Source organism: Carcharodon carcharias, chromosome 21, assembly GCF_017639515.1.
Source record: "Carcharodon carcharias isolate sCarCar2 chromosome 21, sCarCar2.pri, whole genome shotgun sequence".
NCBI lineage: Eukaryota > Metazoa > Chordata > Chondrichthyes > Lamniformes > Lamnidae > Carcharodon > Carcharodon carcharias.
In genome coordinates this window covers 76,447,223-76,467,209 of record NC_054487.1, presented here as the reverse complement: position 1 = coordinate 76,467,209, position 19,987 = coordinate 76,447,223, and the positions used below count along the sequence as shown (strand labels likewise).

The 19,987-nt window shown below is 42.2% G+C and overlaps 1 protein-coding gene across 1 annotated transcript in view; it reads left to right on the top strand.

Annotated features, from left to right (window-relative positions):
- The window catches only part of ppm1h (protein phosphatase, Mg2+/Mn2+ dependent, 1H), a 147,622-nt gene that overhangs the window by 102,439 nt on the left and 25,196 nt on the right, over nucleotides 1-19,987 (top strand). The window contains exons 4-5 of the mRNA XM_041216423.1: nucleotides 6,702-6,814; nucleotides 12,823-12,907. Coding sequence (XP_041072357.1) covers nucleotides 6,702-6,814; nucleotides 12,823-12,907 — 198 coding nt within the window. The remainder of the gene's footprint in view (nucleotides 1-6,701; nucleotides 6,815-12,822; nucleotides 12,908-19,987) is intronic.

Below are 19,987 nucleotides of genomic sequence, written 5' to 3'. Positions count from 1 at the left end.
AGCAACAATGCGAGAAGGAGATCCAAATGTTTAAGAGTCTCCTTGTTAGCACACAGTCTCTCTATCTCAAGTCCTCAGCTGTGCCTCCTTGTGGTGACACTTGGAAACTAGATTCCTTGTGGTTCAAGGCTAAAGCTTCAGAGGAACTCTTGAGGAGGTCTGGCCCCCAGTTGTGCAGTGTGCAGGCCCACAGGCATGTGGACATTTCCTAACACTTCATGAACCAATCTCCCAGTTATGGGCGAATGGCTTGTGGCCATCTTGGAAGAGTTGAAGGCTAAGGGAGTAAACCTTGACAAAAAAATCTGAAGTCCAAAGACAGACTGATGTCTAAATATGTCAACTTACCGACAATTCCTCCAAGGGGGCCGCTGCCAAATGTAGTGCTTTGCATTTCTTTGAATCAAACCAGGGAGGTCATGAGGGGGACCTTGATATTTGGGCAACATAGGGTCTCCATTAATTTTACCCAGGCTTGCGCCCTAGAAAGGACACTCCAGTTTCACTGCAGAGCACAAACACAACAGGGGGGCAGCGGGTGCAAGTGAGTTCAACTCGAATGATGTAGAGAATGGGTACCAAGGGCTGTCTCCGATGGAGGAAAGGACCATCATGTCCCACTGGTCAGCTGTTACCTGCCTCCATTTGGACAGCCCCCGACTATTTACGGAAGAGTTGAGCAGCAACAAAAAGCTCAGTTGGCTGAGAAGGCAAAACAGAGGCCAGCGAATCATGCACCTTCTCAGCTCACTGTCTTCCTCTGCAGCAAATGCAGCAGAGACAGCCATGCCAGAGTGGGGCTCCTGAGCCATACCAAGCGAGGCATAGCACCAAGTTGACCAACATGGTGCAAACCATCATCTCATGAGACTGAAGGCTGCCGATGAAAAAACGATTTTGTTCTTCATCATTCACATCTAGTCTTGGATGAGATGAAGTTTCCTCATGCAAAATACCTCATCCCCGCATATTGATAGTAGTATAATACCACTGACACCAAGGAACCTAGAAACACTCTATAAATAATTTCCTGGTGTTACCTCCTCTGTCTTTTGTGAGACACTTGATTTTGAGAACAGTTTAGCTGGATTGACCTGTGATGATTTTATGCTGTCTTTTTTTTCTTGCACTCTTTCCCTTTGTGCGCACTCCCTCACTCTTTTTCCCTTATGCGCGCTCATGCTCCTCCCTTTCCTGCCCACCCCCGCTCCATAACAATGACAGGAGAGATTCAATGCAGCATTAAAGCAGGTGTCCTATTTTTAAATTTTCATCCTTGCTTTCAAATTCCTCCATGCCCTCACACCTCCCTTTCTCTGTAACCTTCTCCAGTCCTACAACCAATGTTTTCTCTTAGCTGTGCAGCCTTGCAAGCCCTCACACAGGCTGTATCTACTATGGATACTTGACCATACAAAAAAAAGTAATGTAAAGGGCCCCTATATTTAAACAAAGCACCTATGCACTTCAAAAAGAATTCTGAGGGTACACCACTCAGATATTGACACCAACTCTGATTTTCATTGTTCCACTATTGGCAGCCATGTCTTCAGCTGCCTAGGCCCCAAGCTCCAGAATACCTTCACTAAACTTCTCCAGTTGCCTCACTCTCCTTTTTAAGATGCACCTTATTGCCTACCTCTTTGACCAAGCTTTTGACCACCTGCCCTGGTGTCTCCTTATATCTTGGCATCGCATCTTGTCTGAGAGTGCTCCTGTGAAGTGCCTTGCGATGTTTACCACGTTGAGGCGCTATATTATTGCACGTTGTTGTTTTGAACAGTCATATATGACAATTATAGGGTGAATAATATGGAAGAAAACTGGGATAAAAAAAAGATTAGGAGGATTAGAAGTGAAGTTGGAAAGAAGCCTGGAAGTGAACAGGTAGGTTGTGATTTAAAAATAAACAAGTGAAAGGAAGTCCTCCATAAATAGTAAGATTCTTCAATGGAGGAAAAGAGAGATGTAGGGGTGCAGAAACGTTGTACTGGATTTCACATGCCCTCACCAGGCGCATTTTGCAGGGGGAGAAAACGTAAAATTGGGAAGGTGCCACCCTACCATCTTCCTGCCCACTCCCAAGCAAATTCTCAATAACATGGTAGGCGAGCGGGTACCAAAATAGACAGCCTTCCCTCCCATATTTAAATAAATAATTGGCTTGTTTGCAAGTACCCTGCATTTTTCCCTACCCACCCATTCACCAAAACCCAGCACTTCCCCGCACCACCCAACCACCCCCCCCCCCACCACCCCCCCACCAAGCTGGCCAAACCCTCACTGTCCAGTACCCAGACTTGCCTCACACTTGGATTCATTGGGCCACCTTTTTGGGACTGATTGTAGTCCCAACAGTGCCCGTTAATCACAGAATCATACAGTGCAGAAGAGGCCCTTCGGCCCATTACTGAGGTCCCAGCAGTGCCAGGATTGCTCCCACCCAGTGGATTGGCCAGCAGCTCCAGCGAGTGGGACTTCCTCACCAGTGAGGGGCAGAAGTTCCACCATGAGACAGTTTAGCCCACCCATAGCACACTGGGGTTGCGAGGCAGGCTGGCGTGGCGCAAGTCGGTTTCTAGCCGACTTTGCTTCTACACTCCACAAAACCCTTGCCTCCACACCCCCCCCCCCCACCCCCCCGCCCCCCCCGCCCCGCCCAGTAACATGCAGCCCACCAACCTTTCAAGGTAGGAATGTTGATAGAAAAAACCATTTTTAAAAAAAATCAAATTTGGCCTTAGATTTTATACCAAAGAAATTGACATTGAATTAGTACAAAACTTGGTTGGACCACAGAAGGAGTATTGTATGCAGTCTGACACTCCCATTAGAGGAGGGGAAGCGTGACCATAAAAAGGGTACAGCTACAGTTCATATCAGAAATAGACAGTAATATTCATCAAGATTGGCTTGACAAAAAATGAGTTGTTACATGAAAAGGAAACAGCAGTTTACGGAGGAATCAAGTCATGTTTTTCAAGATTATAAAAGTGTTTAAGAGAATGCCAAGCACAAGGCCTTTTTTGATTGATTTAACTAACTGGGAACAAGCTTGCTTAGTTCTCAAGAGTACACCACTTGAAGAATTTGTACAAATTGCTAGGAGTCGGGAGAAATTTTAGAAAATGGAATACTTGGCTACAAATGGCTATTGAGGCAGAAGCTAGAACCACACTTCAAAGGAAATTGGATAATTATTGTGAAAAGCAAATATGAAAGGAAGCAGAGGGGAACTGAGATTAAAGAAGCTCAATTTGAAGAACGAGTATCAACGTAGGCCTGGCAGACAAATGGTCTCCTCCCACAGTGTAATCTTATGTGATGCTATTTGAATGGATCAAAAATTCCATTTGCACGAAGTTTTATTGTTTGTTGTGGGCACGCCCACCTTAAAAAAAAAATCACCGCTATTCAAAGCGATTCCTTGTATCTGAAACACTACGTTTCTGGGAAAAGTGCAATTATGGCATCACATCAATGAAAGGCTTTCTCTTTTCTGCGTGTCCAATTGGCAGGGGCACTGATCAGATAAAAATGTTCCCAATCCTCAAAAGACAAAGTGACATTGGCACAAGATAACGCTGTAACCTTAACTTTCAAAGTTTCTGCCAATGCAGCTCATAGAGTTCTACCCAGCATTTCTAGATGGGGGGGAAGAAATTCTTGCAACACAGGACCATTGAAGGAGATCGCAAATAAGTTGCAAGGAAATTAATGAACTGTCTAAAATTACACGCACTGCCAAGGACTGGGGCAATCAGATGAATGACCTTTTCATGTATTGTGTGATTGCAATTGCTAAGCTGCAATTTGATACTTTTACCCTCAACTCTGAGTAGTTTCAGGCCTGTCATTTGAACGAATTTCCTTAACTTTGTATTGTGTAATTAAACATCAGTGTATTAGTGGTCCCATTATTTAGCAGTGCTAAATCTATAGCTGTGGGGTTTCAGCTCATTCAGTAAGAAATGATAAACTGAGTATGATTAAAGCTTTCCTGTCTGAAGATGAATTTTCCTGGCCCCTTTTATCAATGGATAAGTATGATCAAAGGTGGGTAAATGGAGTTATTTACGGATCAACCAGGATCTAATTGAACAAAAGAAATAGGAACAGGTAATTTGGCCCTTCGAGCCTACTCCGCCATTCACCACAATCGTGGTTGACCTTCTGTCTCAACTCTACTTTCCTGCCCACTCTTCATATCTCTTAATACTCAGAGTTCAAAAATATATCAATCTCAGTCTTGAATATACTCAATGATAGAGCATCCACAACCATTTGAGTGAAGAAGATTCTCCTCATCTCAGCCCCAAATGATTGACCCTTTATCCTTAGGCTGTGCCCCCGTGTTCTAGAGTCCTTAACCAGGGGAATCAACCTCAGTGCCTACCCTGTCAGGCCCCTTCAGAATCTTATGTTTCGAACAGATCACTTCTCATTGTCTAACTGTAGAGAGTACAGGCACCATTTACTGATAATGCAATATTATCTGCAATTCTGGGCAATGCACTTTAAGAAGGATGTCAAGGCCTTGGAGAGGGTGCAGGGGAGAGTTACTGGAATGGTAGATGGGTAGAGGAGCAGGCCATACAGCCCATCAGTTATATCATGCCACTTCTGAATCTTAACCTGAATCACTTCTCCATCTGTCTGTCTTGCTTCCATAACCTTAATACTTTTTACTTCATCAGTCTTGGTTTTGAAATTTTCAATTGGTCAGTCTCAACAGTGTTTGCTGAGCCTGGATGAGTGCAGATCCAACAACACTCGAAGTTCGACACCATCCAGGACGAAGCAGCCCACTTGTTTGGTGCCCTATCCACCATCTTCAATATTCGCTCCCCCCACCACTGACGCACAGTGGAGCACTGTGTAGCGACTCCAAGATACACTGAAGCAACTCACCAAGGCTCCTTTCAATGGCATCTTCCAAACCTATGACCTCTACCACCTAGAAGAACATAGGCAGCAGACATATGGGGACACCACCACTTGCAAGTTCCCCTCCAAGTCATGCACCCATCCCAACTTGGAACTATATCGCTGTTCCTTTACTGTTGTGGGGTCAAAATCATGGAACTCCCACAGCACAGTGTGTATACCGACACCACTTGGATTGCAGTGGTTCAAGAAGATGACTCCCCGACACATGCTCCAAGGCAATTGGGAATGAGCAATAAATGCGGGCCTTGACAGCAACACTCACATCCCATGACCGAATAATAAAAAATAGTTTTTTGCAGAGCGGTTTCAGATTTCCACTACCCTTTTCATGATTCAGTACTAGGGATGAGGAATTCCAGTTATGTGAAGAGACGAGATAAATTGGGATTGTTCTCCTTGGAGCAGAGGCGTTTAAGGGAAGATTAATTAGAAGTGCTCATAATTGAGGGGTTTTGATAGAGTGAATAAGGAGATGCTGTTTTCACTGGCAGAAGGTTTGGTAATTCGAGGACACAGATGTAAGCTAATTGATGAAAGGATCAGTGGGGGGAGGAGGAGAATTTTTTTTGTGGAAAGTTAACATGATGTGGAATGCACTGGCTCAAAGGGTGATAGAAGTGGATTCAATAGTAACTTTCAAAACGGAATTAGACATATTCTAGAAAAAGAACAGTTGGCAGGGCTATGGGGAAGCAGAGGAGTGGGATTAATTGGATGGCTCTTTCAAAGAACTAGCAGAGACACAGTGGGCCATATGGCCTCCTTCTATGCTGAATGAAAAGGATGAGTAGTTTTGCTTCAGCATGTTTCACTTCAAATCCACAACAGACTGCCACCAGAGGCTTGGGGGAGTCTGACAAAGGGTCAAATTCCTCAAAACATTAGACCATAAGAGGGCCATAAGATGTAGAAGCAGAGGTAGGCCATTCAGCCCATCAAGTCTGCTCCACCATTCAATGAGATCATGGCTGACCTGATAATCCTCAATTCCACTTTCCTGCCTTCTGCCCATAACCCTTGATTCCCTTACTGATTAAAAATCTGTCTTTCTCAGCTTTGAATATACTTAACGACTCAGCATCTACAGCCCTCTGCGGTAAAGAATAAAGATAGAATAAATCTTCCTCTACACTGTCCCCATCAAACGCTCCCAGGACAGGTACAGCATGGATGAGGCAGAGAGAAGAGGCAAGTTGTTTGACTGTGGAAGCCATCACAATTGAATCACAAAGCTTTCCTGAAGCAACATGTGTGAACGTCATTCCCCCAAGGAAGGGGCTCAGAAACTAATTTTAGCTCCTTTTCCTAACAGAGACTAGGAACTCGAGTGGGGAACCTTCTGTGCCAATAAAAAATAAATATTAAAAGGTTCTTTGCTATTCTTCTGTAAGATCTTGAATATGTGACAGAATGACAGCAGGACATGAGAGGGGCACAGTAATGCACCAACTTGCTTCCGTAGAGGGTGGTGTGTGACAGGTCTATTAGCTATCTTTTCTCTTGCACAATGCTGACCTGTGTATGTTGTTGTCATTTTCTGCCTTTTGATGTATTTGCAATAGTTGAATTTCATTGTTACCAGAGACTGTTTGTTTCTTAAAAGGAAAAGTTGTGAATCGTGACCACATTTCATGAACTTTAAGGTAAAGAAAAGTTGAGGCACAGGCCAATGAAGACTTGGAGCTTGTCACAAGTGGTTCCTGATTAACAGCATGATCTCCTTTGTGTCTCCTTGTTGCTGCCATCTGCAGGACATGCAAATTGAACGAGAGAGAGCCACGTACAATATCTCGGGCGGCTGCACTTCCTTGGCCGTGGTATTTCTAATGGGAAAGTTCTATGTAGCAAATGCTGGGGACAGCAGGTAGGACCAACTTTGCAAGCTTTATCTGTCTGACCTTTAACAGTAAATGTGATATGAAGGTTTCATAGCAAAGACTATGTTACTCATTAAATGCTGCCTTCGGTATCAAGCAGTGCTTTCCCGTCTAGACTCAAAGAAAAATGTTGTGGGTGCAATTTTAACCTGACCGTCTGCTAGAAAGCTGGCAGGATTTGGTACCACACCAGCGTCAATAGAGAAAGTATCAGCCTGGGTATTAAAAAAACAACATTCAGCAATGGCTTTCTCAGCTGATGAATCAGAATCACACAGTGCAGAAGAGGCCCTTTGGCCCATCGAGTCTGCACCGACACGTGAGAAACACCTGACCTACCTACCTAATCCCATTTACCAGCACTTGTCCCATAGCCTTGAATGTTATGAAGTGCCAAGTGCTCATCCAGGTACTTTTTAAAGGATGTGAGGCAACCTGCCTCCACCACCCTCCCAGGCAGTGCATTCCAGACCATCACCACCCTCTGGGTAAAAAGGTTTTTCCTCACATCCCCCCTAAACCTCCGGCCCCTCACCTTGAACTTGTGTCCCCTCGTGACTGACCCTTCAACTAAGTTAGGTTAAAATTTGGTCAATTTGCATTCTGCACCATTGTTTTTTTTCTCTCCCTGCAGTTAGCAAGGGCAAAGGAAGCAATGGCATTAGTGAAATCTATAAATGATGGGGATTATATTTCAGCTGAGCTCAAGACAAGACCCTAAAGCAAACAAAGTTTACGATATTTCATACAGAATATTTAGTGATGTTGTTTTAATTAAAGTTGGCTGATGCATTGCTGTTGTAAATACCCCAGTTGAGAATTATAATTGCCTTCTGAGATGTATATCACTTTCTCCTGCAACTTTTAATACCAGGCTGAATTTATACAAGTTCGCAAATGCTGTGCGTAATTGTGATATTTTGCAATAGCGTAGACCGGATGATAGCAATTTGGCAGCCCATTTCACGTCTCCCGATTTTAATTTTTTAAAATTTTGTTTCCATTGAAGTCAACGGGGGAAGAGAGAAAACAGGTTTTTGACTTGCTATTACCAAGTTTACACTTTCCCAGAAAATGAACATTACCCCTGCTGAGTGTAGAAGTTTAATAAATCTCGTTAATCCATTGCCTAGATGAATTCCATTAGTTGAAATGTCAACTTCTGACTTCATTATATGTTCCAGTAATGAATTGTGATTCTTTGACGAGAGGTTTGTGAAAAGCTCTCTTTTGCACTCCATAATGGAGACTTTATATTTGTGTGCACTGAGTACCTCGATGTATATTACCGGTCTGCCCCCTATATTTTAATGCTAAATTAATATTACACAGACATGAATTATTTGCTTAAGGAATGATTTATAGTGGAGAGTTTTTGGACAGGTTGCATTCCAGAGACAGAAGATTATGAAAAGGCAATTTAGTGACTCTCAAGGGAGGTCTTGCCATGTGAACCCTTGGAATGCAATTTAGATGTTAAATCACTCAGAAGCTGACTAGTAATACTAATTGTATGGTCATGTTTAATTGCATCATTTACAGTTCTCTTTGGAGGCCTGATAAAGTGACTGGTGAAATATTTCTGAGAACGTTAGAGCCCTTTAAACTCTCTTGTTCTACCAGAATGGTTGAAATATATTTCGGGAGTTTGAATGTGATATCAAAACCATCAAAATGAACGAGATGTTTGAAAAGCCTAAAGAAACCGTTGGGTAGACAATTTATTTGTAAACAAAGGAACATAGGAATTAAGAGCCACGGTTTTATTGAAGGCTCAAGCGGCCTACTCCTACTCCGAATTCATATGCTTGTATGTTGTACAAGACTGCTCCGCCATTCAATAAGATCATGGCTAACCTGGTTGTGGTCTCAATTCCTCTTTCCTGACTGCCCCCCCACCCCCATAATCCTTGACTCCATTTTCTATCAAAACTCTATCAAAACTCTAGCTTGAAAATATTCAATGACCCAGCCTCCACTGCTTTCTGGAGAAGAGAATTCCACGTTCAAATGATGCTCTTGAGAGAAAATAAAATTCTCCTCCCTTTGTATTAAATGGGAGACTACTTATTCTTAAACTGTATCCCCTAGTTCTAGTCTCCCTCACAAGAGGAAACATCCTCCCTGTAGCCACCCTATTAAGTCTCCTTAGGATCTTGTATGTTTCAATGAGATCACCTCTCACTCTTGGCATATTGTCACTGGACTAGTAATCTAGAGACCCAGGGTAATGCTCTGGAGACCTGGGTTCGAATCCTGCCACAGCAGATATTTGAATTTGAATTCAAATTCAATTTAAAAAAACTGGAATTCCAAAAGTCTAATGATGACTACAAAACCATTGTCGATTGTTGTAAAAACCCATCTGGTTCACTAATATCCTTTTTAGGTAAGGAAATCTGCCTACATGTGGCTCCAGACCCACAGCAATGTGGTTAACTCTTAAATGCCCTCTGAATGAGGGCAATTAGGGATGGGTAATAAATACTGGCCTGGCCAGTGACACCCACATCCCATGAACAAATAATAAAAAATTTAAAAAATGGGTATAGGCCCAACCTCTTGTAAGATAAGCCCTCATCCCAGGAATGAGTTGTGTGAACCTTCCCTGAACTGTGTTTCAATGCTGTTGTATCTTTTTTCAAATAAGGAGACTGAAACTGTACACGGTATCCTGATATGGTCTCACAGCTGCAGTAAAACTTCGCTACTTTAATATTCCAATCCCCTTGCAATAAACAACAACATTCCTTTTGCTGCCTTAATCACTTGCTGTACCTGCATACTAACTTTTTGTGATTTGTGTACCAGGACACCCAGGTCCCTCTGTATCACTGAGTTCTGCAATCTCTCTCCATTTAAATAGTATTCTGTTTTTCTATTCTTTCTGCCAAAGTGGACATTTTCACATTTTTCCACACTATACTCCATTTTTGCCACCAATTAACCTATCTATATCTCTTCATAGACTCTCTTCCTCCTCTTGACAACTTTCTTTCCTACCTACATTGGTGTCATCAGCAAATCTAGCAACCATACATTCAGTCCCTTCAGCCAAGTCATTGTTATAGATTGACAATAGTCGAGGCCCCACCACTAATCCCTGTGGCACTGTACTAGATACAGCTTGCCAACCTGTAAAAGGCCACTTTATACTTACTCACTGCTTCCTGTTAGTTGTCCATTCCTTTAACAATGCTAATATGTTATAACCTACACCATGTGCTCATTTCTTGATGTGGCACCTTATCAAATGTCTTTTGGAAATCAAGTACACCACACATACAGGTTTCCCCCTTATTCAACTTGCCTGTTACTTGCTCAAAAGATTAGTTAAACACAATATCCCAAAGCCACGTTGACTCTACTTGATCACATTATGATTTTCTAAGTTCCTGCTATAACCTCCTTAATAATAGGTTCTAGCAATTTCCCCACAACAGATGTTAGGCTACCTGGCCTATAGTTTCCTCTCTTCTATTTCCTTCCTTTCTTGAATGAAGATGTTATTACCTTAGTTATTTTCCGATCCATGGGACCCTTCTAGAATCTAAGGCATTTTGGAAGATTATAACCAATGCATCTACTATCTCTGCAGCCACTTCTTTTAAGATGCTAGGATGCAGGCCATGTGGTCCTGGGGACTTGTCAGCCTTTAGATTTAATAGTCTTTCCAGCAATTTTGCCCTGGTGATGATGATTGTTTTAAGTTCCTCTCTCCTATTCACTCCTTGATTTTCAAATATCTTTGGGAAGTTTTCTACAGTGAAGACAAACACACATTAACTGTTCCAATGCCTATGTCATTTCCTTGTTTTCCATTATCAATTCCTCAGACTATCTCTCTAGAGGACCAACACTAGCTTTAGTTACTCTTTTTCTTTTTAAATACTTGTAGAGACTCTTGCTATCTATGTTTATATTACTAGCTAGCTTTTTCTTATATATACTATATTTTTTTTAGTCATTCTTTGTTGGTTCTTAAAATCTGACCTACCACTAATCTTTGCAAATTTGTACAGTGTTTTTTTTTTCAGTTTTATGCTATACTTAATTTATTTGGCCATAGATGATCCATCCTTCGCAAAGAGTCTTTCTTTCTTTCTCGCTGGGATTAATTAAATACCTCCTTAAAAGTCTGCATCTCTACAGCCTTACGTTTTAACCTATTTTCCCAGGTCACTTTGCCTAGCTCTGCCTTTGTTGCCTTTATTCGGGTGTAAAACACTAGTCTTAGACCCATACTTCACTCCTTTAAACCGAATGTGAAATTCTATCATGTTATAATTGCTGCCACCCAGAAGCTCCTTTACCTTGAGGTTATTGATTAATTCTGTCTCATTGCTCATTACAAGACCTGGAATAGCCTCCTACCTGTTTGGCTGTAGAATATACTGCTGGAAGAAATTGTCCCGAATACACTCAATGAACTCATTTCCAGACTACATTTGCCAATCTGATTCACCCAATCTACATGTAGATTAAAGCCACCCATGATTATTGTGGTAGCTTTCTTACATGCCTCATTTATTTTTTGCTGTATACTCTGTCCTAAAGTGTGACTACTGTTAGGGGGCCTACTCCCACATGTGACCTCTTACCTTTCCTATTTCTTATCCCTAACTGATTCTACATCTTGCTTTTTCAAGTTAAGGTCATCTCTCACTGCTGTACAAATGAAATGCTTAATTAACAGAGCTACCCACCACATTGTGCCAGCTTCCTATCTTTCTGAAATGTCAAATACACTTTTATCTTTCCGAAATGTCACAAATTGTTGAGAACCATTCATTCCAAACTTCCAGGTCCACCAATTTAAAATGGGATGCGTTAATGTACAAGAAATATAAGCCCAAAAAGGGCACAGTTACCTAGGTATCATGCGTCAAATTGCTGGGTACTGGGCATTAATCTAAACCCACCAGTTGTAAATCTTGAGAAGTTTGAGTAGATTGTGATGATCACCTGAACCCCTGAGATTAGATTATCTCCTTGGTATCGTACCTGTATTTCTACATCTAGTTTGTACAAAATTGAAAATTGCATAACGACCAATATGGCCCAGAAACATTTTCCAGAAAATTCCAGAGTTTTGGTTTGGAACTAAATGGTATTCACCTGTGATTATTTAACTTCTTTAACTCATTACCGCAGGCTGTTGGAGAACACTTGACAGGTATTACTGAGAATTTGCAGCAGAGTATTTATTATATGAGTGGAATTATGTAGAGCTGGGAGTGAGTAATGGTAGGTGGGAGTAAATAATAATGCTGCAACTTAAATGAAAGCTTCTTCTGGCAATAGATTCATGAACAATGAAAGCAAAACTGCTGTATCTGAAATACTGGCACTAACTGAAGCCAGTGATTCAATGTTTATCAGGAACTACATATTGAGATTTAAATGAGCATCTCTTGAAACAGAAAGGAGTCCGTCAAGTCTCTCGAATGTTTAGTTCCTTGTGCATTAGCAAAAATGTTCCTTTTTGTACACTACACATTTATTACAGCTCTAGCGCACACTCCCAATTAAGTTTTAATTGATAGGCTAAATTTTGCAGTTTGTGTCCCCTGGGGCTATTGAAATAGTCAAGTGCATTGAAGACTAAGAAATTGGCCAGGGAAACGCATACACCCCCGTGTGGAGCCCACCCAATTTTCTGTCTATCTGATTTAATGGATGGAAGAATTTAGCGGACACCCTTCCAGTCATTCGCTGTTGCCCACCCAATTTTCTTGTATTCACTATGTGCAAGCACAGGGGACAGAAGAATCTGCTCCCTAAGCTTGAAATGGCCTGATGGTGCCATGAAGTCCGACACTTCCAATGTATTTTATTGTATGTTAAAATCATTAGCCTGAACTAGGTTTTCTTTGTCAAATGGTGAGAGTTTAAGAATGCATTTTTGCATTTGATGTCCAGAGAAGCTACCGAACATCATTAGGTCTCCAGATCTTCCTACTTTATGTGAATATTCCAATTCATTCCATTCCAGGGCCATTATTGTTCGAAATGGTGAAGTCATTCCAATGTCTTCGGAGTTCACACCAGAGACTGAACGACAGAGACTTCAATACTTGGTAAGTGAGAGTTAGAGTGTGGGTTTACACAAAACATTGCTTATTTCTGATAATGTGAATTTGTGGGAATTCTACTGACCTGGTCTTGAGTGACTGAAGTTAATAGCATTTTCTGTTTTTTTTAAACGCTGCACTGGGGATGGAAATTCAAACTGTGCCATTTTTCAAGTTATTTTCAGGAAATTTACATTTTGTTCCTTTGCATTCGGGTTTCAATCAACCTTTCTTTGAGTAAAAGGACAAGGGCAACAAACACATGGGAACACCACCAACTGGAAGTTCCCCTCCAAGCCACTCACCATCCTGACTTGAAAGTATATCTCTGTTCCTTCTCTGTCGTTAGGTCAAAATCCTGAAACTCTCTCCCTAACAGCACTGTGGGTGTGCCTACACCACATGGACTGCAGAAGGTCAAGAAGGCAGCTCACCACCACCTCCTCGGGCAATTAGGGATGGGCAATAAATGCTGGCCTAGCAAGTGACGCCCACATCCCATGAATGAATAATAATCAAAAATAGCAACCAGGCTACCACTTCAGTATTGCAGTGGGGAAGTGTTGCATTGCTGGAGGTGCTGTCATTTGGATGAGATGTTAAACCAAGGCCCTGCTCCAGTCGATATCATAGCACTATTTAAAGAAAGCAGGGAGTTGTTCAGTATTCTGGCTGGACTTGCTGTCTCATCCAACACTACCGGAAACAGATTAATTGATCATCAATTTCATTTATCTGTCAGGCCTTGCTACTTGCAAATTGATTATTTTATTTGCCTCGGTAACAATGGACACGCTCCCAAGAATAATTAGAAGATCTGTAGCACTTGTCATATTGCAGTACTTTATGTCCAATGCAACTACATAGTTTCAATCATTGCTCAATTGGTAGCACTCTCGTCTCTGATTCAGTTTTGGATGAGACGTTAAACCAAAGCCCTGTTTCCCCCCTCAGATGGACATAAGAGATCCCTTGGCACCATTGTAAAGAAGAGCAGGGGAGTTATCCATGGTGTCCTGGCCAATATTTATCTCTTAATCAACATCACAAAAACAGCAGATTACCTGGTCATTATCAAATTGCTGTTTGTGGGAACTTGCTGTGTGCAAATTGGCTGCTGTGATTGTCACATTGAAACAGTGACTACCCTTCAAAAGTACTTCATTAGCTGTAAAGTGCTTTGGGATGTCCTGTGATCATGATGATGCTATACAAATGCAAGTCTGTAACTTGATTCTTAATCAGTTGGATTGCCAGCTCTCAATGTCAATGATTTGTCTTTAGTGTACAGGTGATATCATTGTACTTCACTAATACTCTAATTTTAATGGCACTTAGCATCTCATTCATTTCAGTGTGGGAAGGGAAGCTTGTTAAAATTGGCCTCTTTGCTTTTTACAAATCAATGACCATCCCCCAACATTGGCCATGCTTTAACTCGACTTGTTGGTTTAAATGGGAAGAGTGGTGATGAAGTAAAGGTGTTTCTAACATACTGCGCTATCCAGTGGGAGGTTGCATGTTGGCATTTGCATGTACTGAGCTCCCAACTCTGGAATAGCCATGGGGGGACGGGGAGGAGAAGTTGAGCAGCAGTCTTACACTTTGCCAGAGGAAATAATTGCAAATAATTTAGTGATTGGTTGCATGAAAAATGTCTCAGCTGGGTAAAGAAAAGACAAAAAAAAACTGGACCAAAAATACAGAAGTATTGCCATTGCCTAACTAAGGGTATAATATCTTGAGCAGAATGTTTAAATGTTTCACTGAAATATTCATTCACAGAATATGGGTGTGGCTGGCAAGGCCAGCATTAATTCCCCTTGAGAAGTTGACAGTGAGCCACCTCCTTGAACCAATGTAATCTGTGTAGTGTGGATACACCCAAAGTGCTCTTGGGTATCGACCATGGAGGAATGGTGGAAAAATATTTCCAAGTCAGGATGGTATGGAATTTGGAGGTGGTGGCATTTCCTTGCTTGCTGCCCTTCTCTTTCTAGGTGGTAGAGATTGCAAGTTTGGGAGGTACATCAAAAAAATCTCGGCGAGTTGCAGCAGTTTATTAACACTGTCAGTGACTACATATCTCTCAATGCAGCTTCAAGGTGTCTCATTAAACTCATCTGTCTCAGCCCAGTTCGGGGTGAAGCTTTATGTCAGAGCAAGGAAATCCATTTTCTGATTGGGGAACGCCACCAATAGGGTGGAGGAGATCATGGCTTTACCTGACGGAGGCATGTGGTGCTAAACACAAGTGGGGAACTAAGATGATGGTGAAAGGTTGAGAAGCAATATCAGAAATATCGTAAACTGCTGAACCTAAAAAAGATTCTAGTTAATGACTTGATTTGCTTTCACATTGAATAGACAGGGAAATGGAATATTTGAACCCTATCCAATTGAATGCTCCACTTCTATAACTGTAATGGGACCAGCAGAAAACAAAACTGCAATCAAATTAAATTGCACTGTAGAGTCAATTTCACACTCCCAACAATGAGTCCCACACACAGTCGCTGATGAAGTTACAGCTCTCAATCGATCAAAGCTAATGGTATATTAGCCTTCATTGCAAGAGGATTTGAGTACAGGAGTAACAAAGTCTTTCTTCAATTGTATAGCACCTTGGTTAGACTGATTCTGGAGTACTGTGTGCAGCTATGGTCCCCTTACCTTAGGAAGGATATTATTGCCATAGAGGAGGTGCAGCAAAGGTTCACCAGACTTGTTCCTGGGGTGGCAGGACTGTCCTATGAAGAGAGATTGGGGAAACTGGGCCTGTATTCTCTAGAGTTTCAAAGAATGAGAGGTGATCTCATTGAAACCTACAAAATACTTAAAAGGGTTAGACAGGGTAGATGTGTCCCCTGACTGGGGAGTCCAGAACCACGGGACACTATTTCAAAATAAGCGGGCAGTCCCTTAGGACTGAGGTGAGGAGAAATGTTTTTACTCAGAGGGTTGTGAATCTTTGGAATTCTCTGCCCCAGGGGGCTGTGGAAGCTCAGTCATTGAATATGTTTAAAGCTGAGATCGACAGATTTCTAAATACCAATGGCATAAAGGGATATAGGGATAGTGTGGAGAAAAAGGCATTGAAGTGGATGACCAGCCATGATTATATTGAATGGTGGGGCAGGTTCTATGGGCTAAATGATCTACTCCTCCTCCTGTGTTCCTAATATCTGTACTTCATTCCCCCGCCCCTGTCTGGAAGGACAGATGTGCCGAATTTATCCATCTGTATCAGGATAAAAATGCAGTTGTGTCCAGTTCCTTTGGCTGTTAATTTAACCAAAGTGGCAATCCACTTTGACAAACCAGAGAAAGAAACTTCATGTGAACTAACTAGCAGGCCCGTAACGCTAATATTGCAATGCACAGTATCATCCTGGTTGTTATGTTGAACTGGCTTGTTCTGAATATAATGAAAGAAGAGAAGTCTGAGGCTAGGTGGCAGCACATGCACTTGCTACGCATTATCTGACTGTTCAACTCGACAGAATGCTGTGCTCCTGACAGAATCACAGGAGTCGGTGCTGGATTTCCTCCTCCACCGTCAGACAAGAAACATTTGTGAAATGATTTGATCTTGATGCCATTTATGTAGGTTTCTGTCGTGCAATGTTATAGTTCTATCATAGCAACCTGGCGATTTTAAAATTCTCATTGTTTTCAAATCTTTACGTGGCCTCACATCTCCCCAACTCTAATCTCCTCCAGCAGTACAACCCTACAAGATCTCTGCTTGCCTCTGTTGCAACCCTGATTTTCTTCACTCCTCCATTGATGGCTGTGCTTTCAACTAATAAGGCCCCAGCTCTGGAATTCCATTCTCTAACCACTCTACCTCTCTACCGCTGTCTCTCTCTCTCGTCCTTTTAAGATATCCTAAAGCCAATCTTTTTGACCCAAGATTTTGGTCATCTGTTGTAATAGCTCCTTATGTGGCTCAGTGTCAAATTCTGTTCCATAAAGCCTTTGGGAGGTTTTACAATGGTAAAGGAAGTATACAAATGCAAGTTGTTGTTGAAGTTGTGATCCTGCTCTTTAAAAGAGGGCCACCATGGCAAATTGTGAAACTGGTGAATTATGGGCTAGTGCCCGTAATTCCAGTCCCATTGTACATGGTTCACACTTAGTGCCTTTTGAAGTCAGCTAAAGAATAGTTGCTACAAAGTTCAAAAAATAAGCACAAAAATTGGATCTAGGCAAAGGCAAAGACTTGGGCATTGTGTTAGGACAAGACCACACCAGTCAACTCTCGCCAATGCCTGGTACTCCACTTGGGAGAACTGTCTCAAGCTAGCCATGCAGCAGCCTGACAGTCATATTCAGAGAACCGTATGCATCAGCCAGTTCCGTCATCATTATCCCTGTCCACCAATGTCCTGGCCTACCAGAAGGAGAAACCCACCAGAAAATTAGGAAGGATTGTATAAATTCAGTTTGGAGTCCTCTATCGACTCTGGAACCCTTGAAGTCTCAGCTAGGATATGCCTTAGACATATGTTACTGTTATTTAATTGTCGCTGGGCCAATATCCTAGAGTTCCCTATCTAACATCAATGTGGAAGCATCATCGCCATATGGGCTGCAGTAGTTTAGGAAGAAATCCAATCACTGTCTTCACCAAGAAATTAGAGATGGGCAATAATTGTGATCTTAATGGCATCATCTATAAGTGGTATTGTCACTGGACTAGCAATCCAGAGACCGAGGGTAATGCTCTGAGGACCTGAATTCTAATCCCAGATGCTGAAATTTGAATTCAACAGACCCACAGCAATGTGGTTGACTTTTAAATACACTCTGAAAATCTGGAGCTAAAAGTCTAACGATGACCATGAAACCATTGTTGTTTGTTGTAAAAACCCATCTGGTTCACTAATGCCCTTTAGGGAAGGAAATCTGCCATCCTTACCTTCTCTGGCCAACATGTGAGCCCAAACCCACAGCAAGACCATCTTAAATGCCATCTGAAATGGCCTAGCAAGCCACTCAGTTCTCAAGGGTAATTAGGGATGGGCAATAAATGCTGGGCTAGCCGGCAACAGCCCCATCCCATGAACGAATAAAAAAAAAGGCTCAAGAACCAATAATTTTTAAAATATTTTAATAACAATGGAGTGGTTAGATTGGGGTTGAGATGGCATCTCATCTTTTGCTTTTATGCTGTTGTGTTATCCTTAGATTAAGCTACTGACCTTTAGACACCTTCAGGTATCGCTTCACAGAATCACACAGTGCATCGGCCCATCGAGTCTGCACCGACACGTGAGAAACACCTGATCTACTTACCAGCACTTGGCCCATAGCCTTGAATGTTATGACGTGCCAAATGCTCATCCAGGTACTTTTTAAAGGATGTGAGGCAACCCGCCTCCACCACCATCCAGCGCATTCCAGACCGTCACCACCCTCTGGGTAAAAAAGTTTTTCCTCACATCCCCCCTAAACCTCCTGCCCCTCACCTTGAACTTATGTCCCCTGTGACTGACCCTTCACCTAAGGGGGACAGCTGCTCCCTATCCACCCTGTCCATGCCCCTCATAATCCTGTACACCTCAATCAGGTCGCCCCTCAGTCTTCTCTTCTCCAATGAAAACAACCCAAGTCTATCCAACCTCTCTTTATAACTTAAATGTTTCATCCCAGGCAACATCCTGGTGAATCTCCTCTGCACCCCCTCCAGTGCAATCACATCCTTCCTATAATGTGGTGACCAGAACTGCACACAGTATTCCAGCTGTGGCCTCACCATACAACTCCAACATGACCTCCCTACTTTTGTAACCTATGCCTCGATTGATAAAGGCAAGTGTCCCATATGCCTTTTTCACCACCCCACTAACATGCCCCTCTGCCTTCAGAGATCTATGGACACACACGCCAAGGTCCCTTTGTTCCTGAGAACTTCCTAGTGCCATGCCGTTCATGGAATACCTCCTTGTCAAATTACTCCTTCCAAAGTGTATCACCTCACACTTTTCAGGGTTAAGTTCCATCTGCCACTTATCTGCCCATTTGACCATCCCGTCTATATCTTCCTGTCGCCCAAGACACTCAACCTCACAGTTAACCACCTGGCCAATCTTTGTAGCTTCTGCAAACTTACTAATCCTACCCCCCTTGTGTGGGCATTGTGAATTTTAGTAAAAGTGAAATACGATAACACTTTTTGGAAGGGTAATATTTTTAGTACTTGATCAATAAAGATATAGAAATACAGTGAAAGTATGCATATATTTTTTTTGAGGAAATCTTTGATACATTAAATATTTATGGTGGATTTAGAAGATTTATGCATTTTACAAGGTACAGTTGCCCTGGTTTATTAGTTACATGCCTTAAAGTGAGATGGAAATGGATTTTTGATTATTATTCATGCCATTCTTTTACACGTACATGTACAATCATCAGGATGAGAAATGACTCGTGAAACACTTTATTAATCCTTAACCCAGCTCCCTGAGCAAAACAGCACCTCTCTGAATGTAGTTTCTTGTAAGGCATTGGCTAGGTAAATTGCCATCTGCTGTAAAGAGGCTAATTTTAGTATTTAATCTTTTCTTCCATTTGGGTGACTTGCTGTATGTCTGTCCTTCATCAGACTGGATCAAGGCTTTGGACTTCTTCCTGTAGTAGTAACTACATGTGTTTATCATGGAAATGATAACGAATATTGTACTCTGAGCAGAGATGAGGCAACGTGTTGGGGAGCGTGGATAGAGGGCTGAAGTCACCCCACTCTTCGTCATTGCTTTGGGACAATTTTAACCGAACCCGCGTGGTAAACTGGCGAGTTTGGATGCCAAGCTAGTTTTGCAACCAGTCCTAATTTTACCCTCTATTGAAGTCAACAGAGGGGAATGTTGGGCAGCTTGTACAACCAGTGTTCCACTCGATCCTGTGCGCTTCCTGCCTGGCGAGTTAGGTCAAAATGATCCACTTTATGTCTGACCTGACCCGGCCTGTGATGTGCAGAAACCGTTTGCACAACACCATTGGAGCTGTAAAGATCTCGAGCAGGGCAGCCACAGTTTAGTGGTGAACCATTGCAATGTAAATGCACGTTTTCTTTCC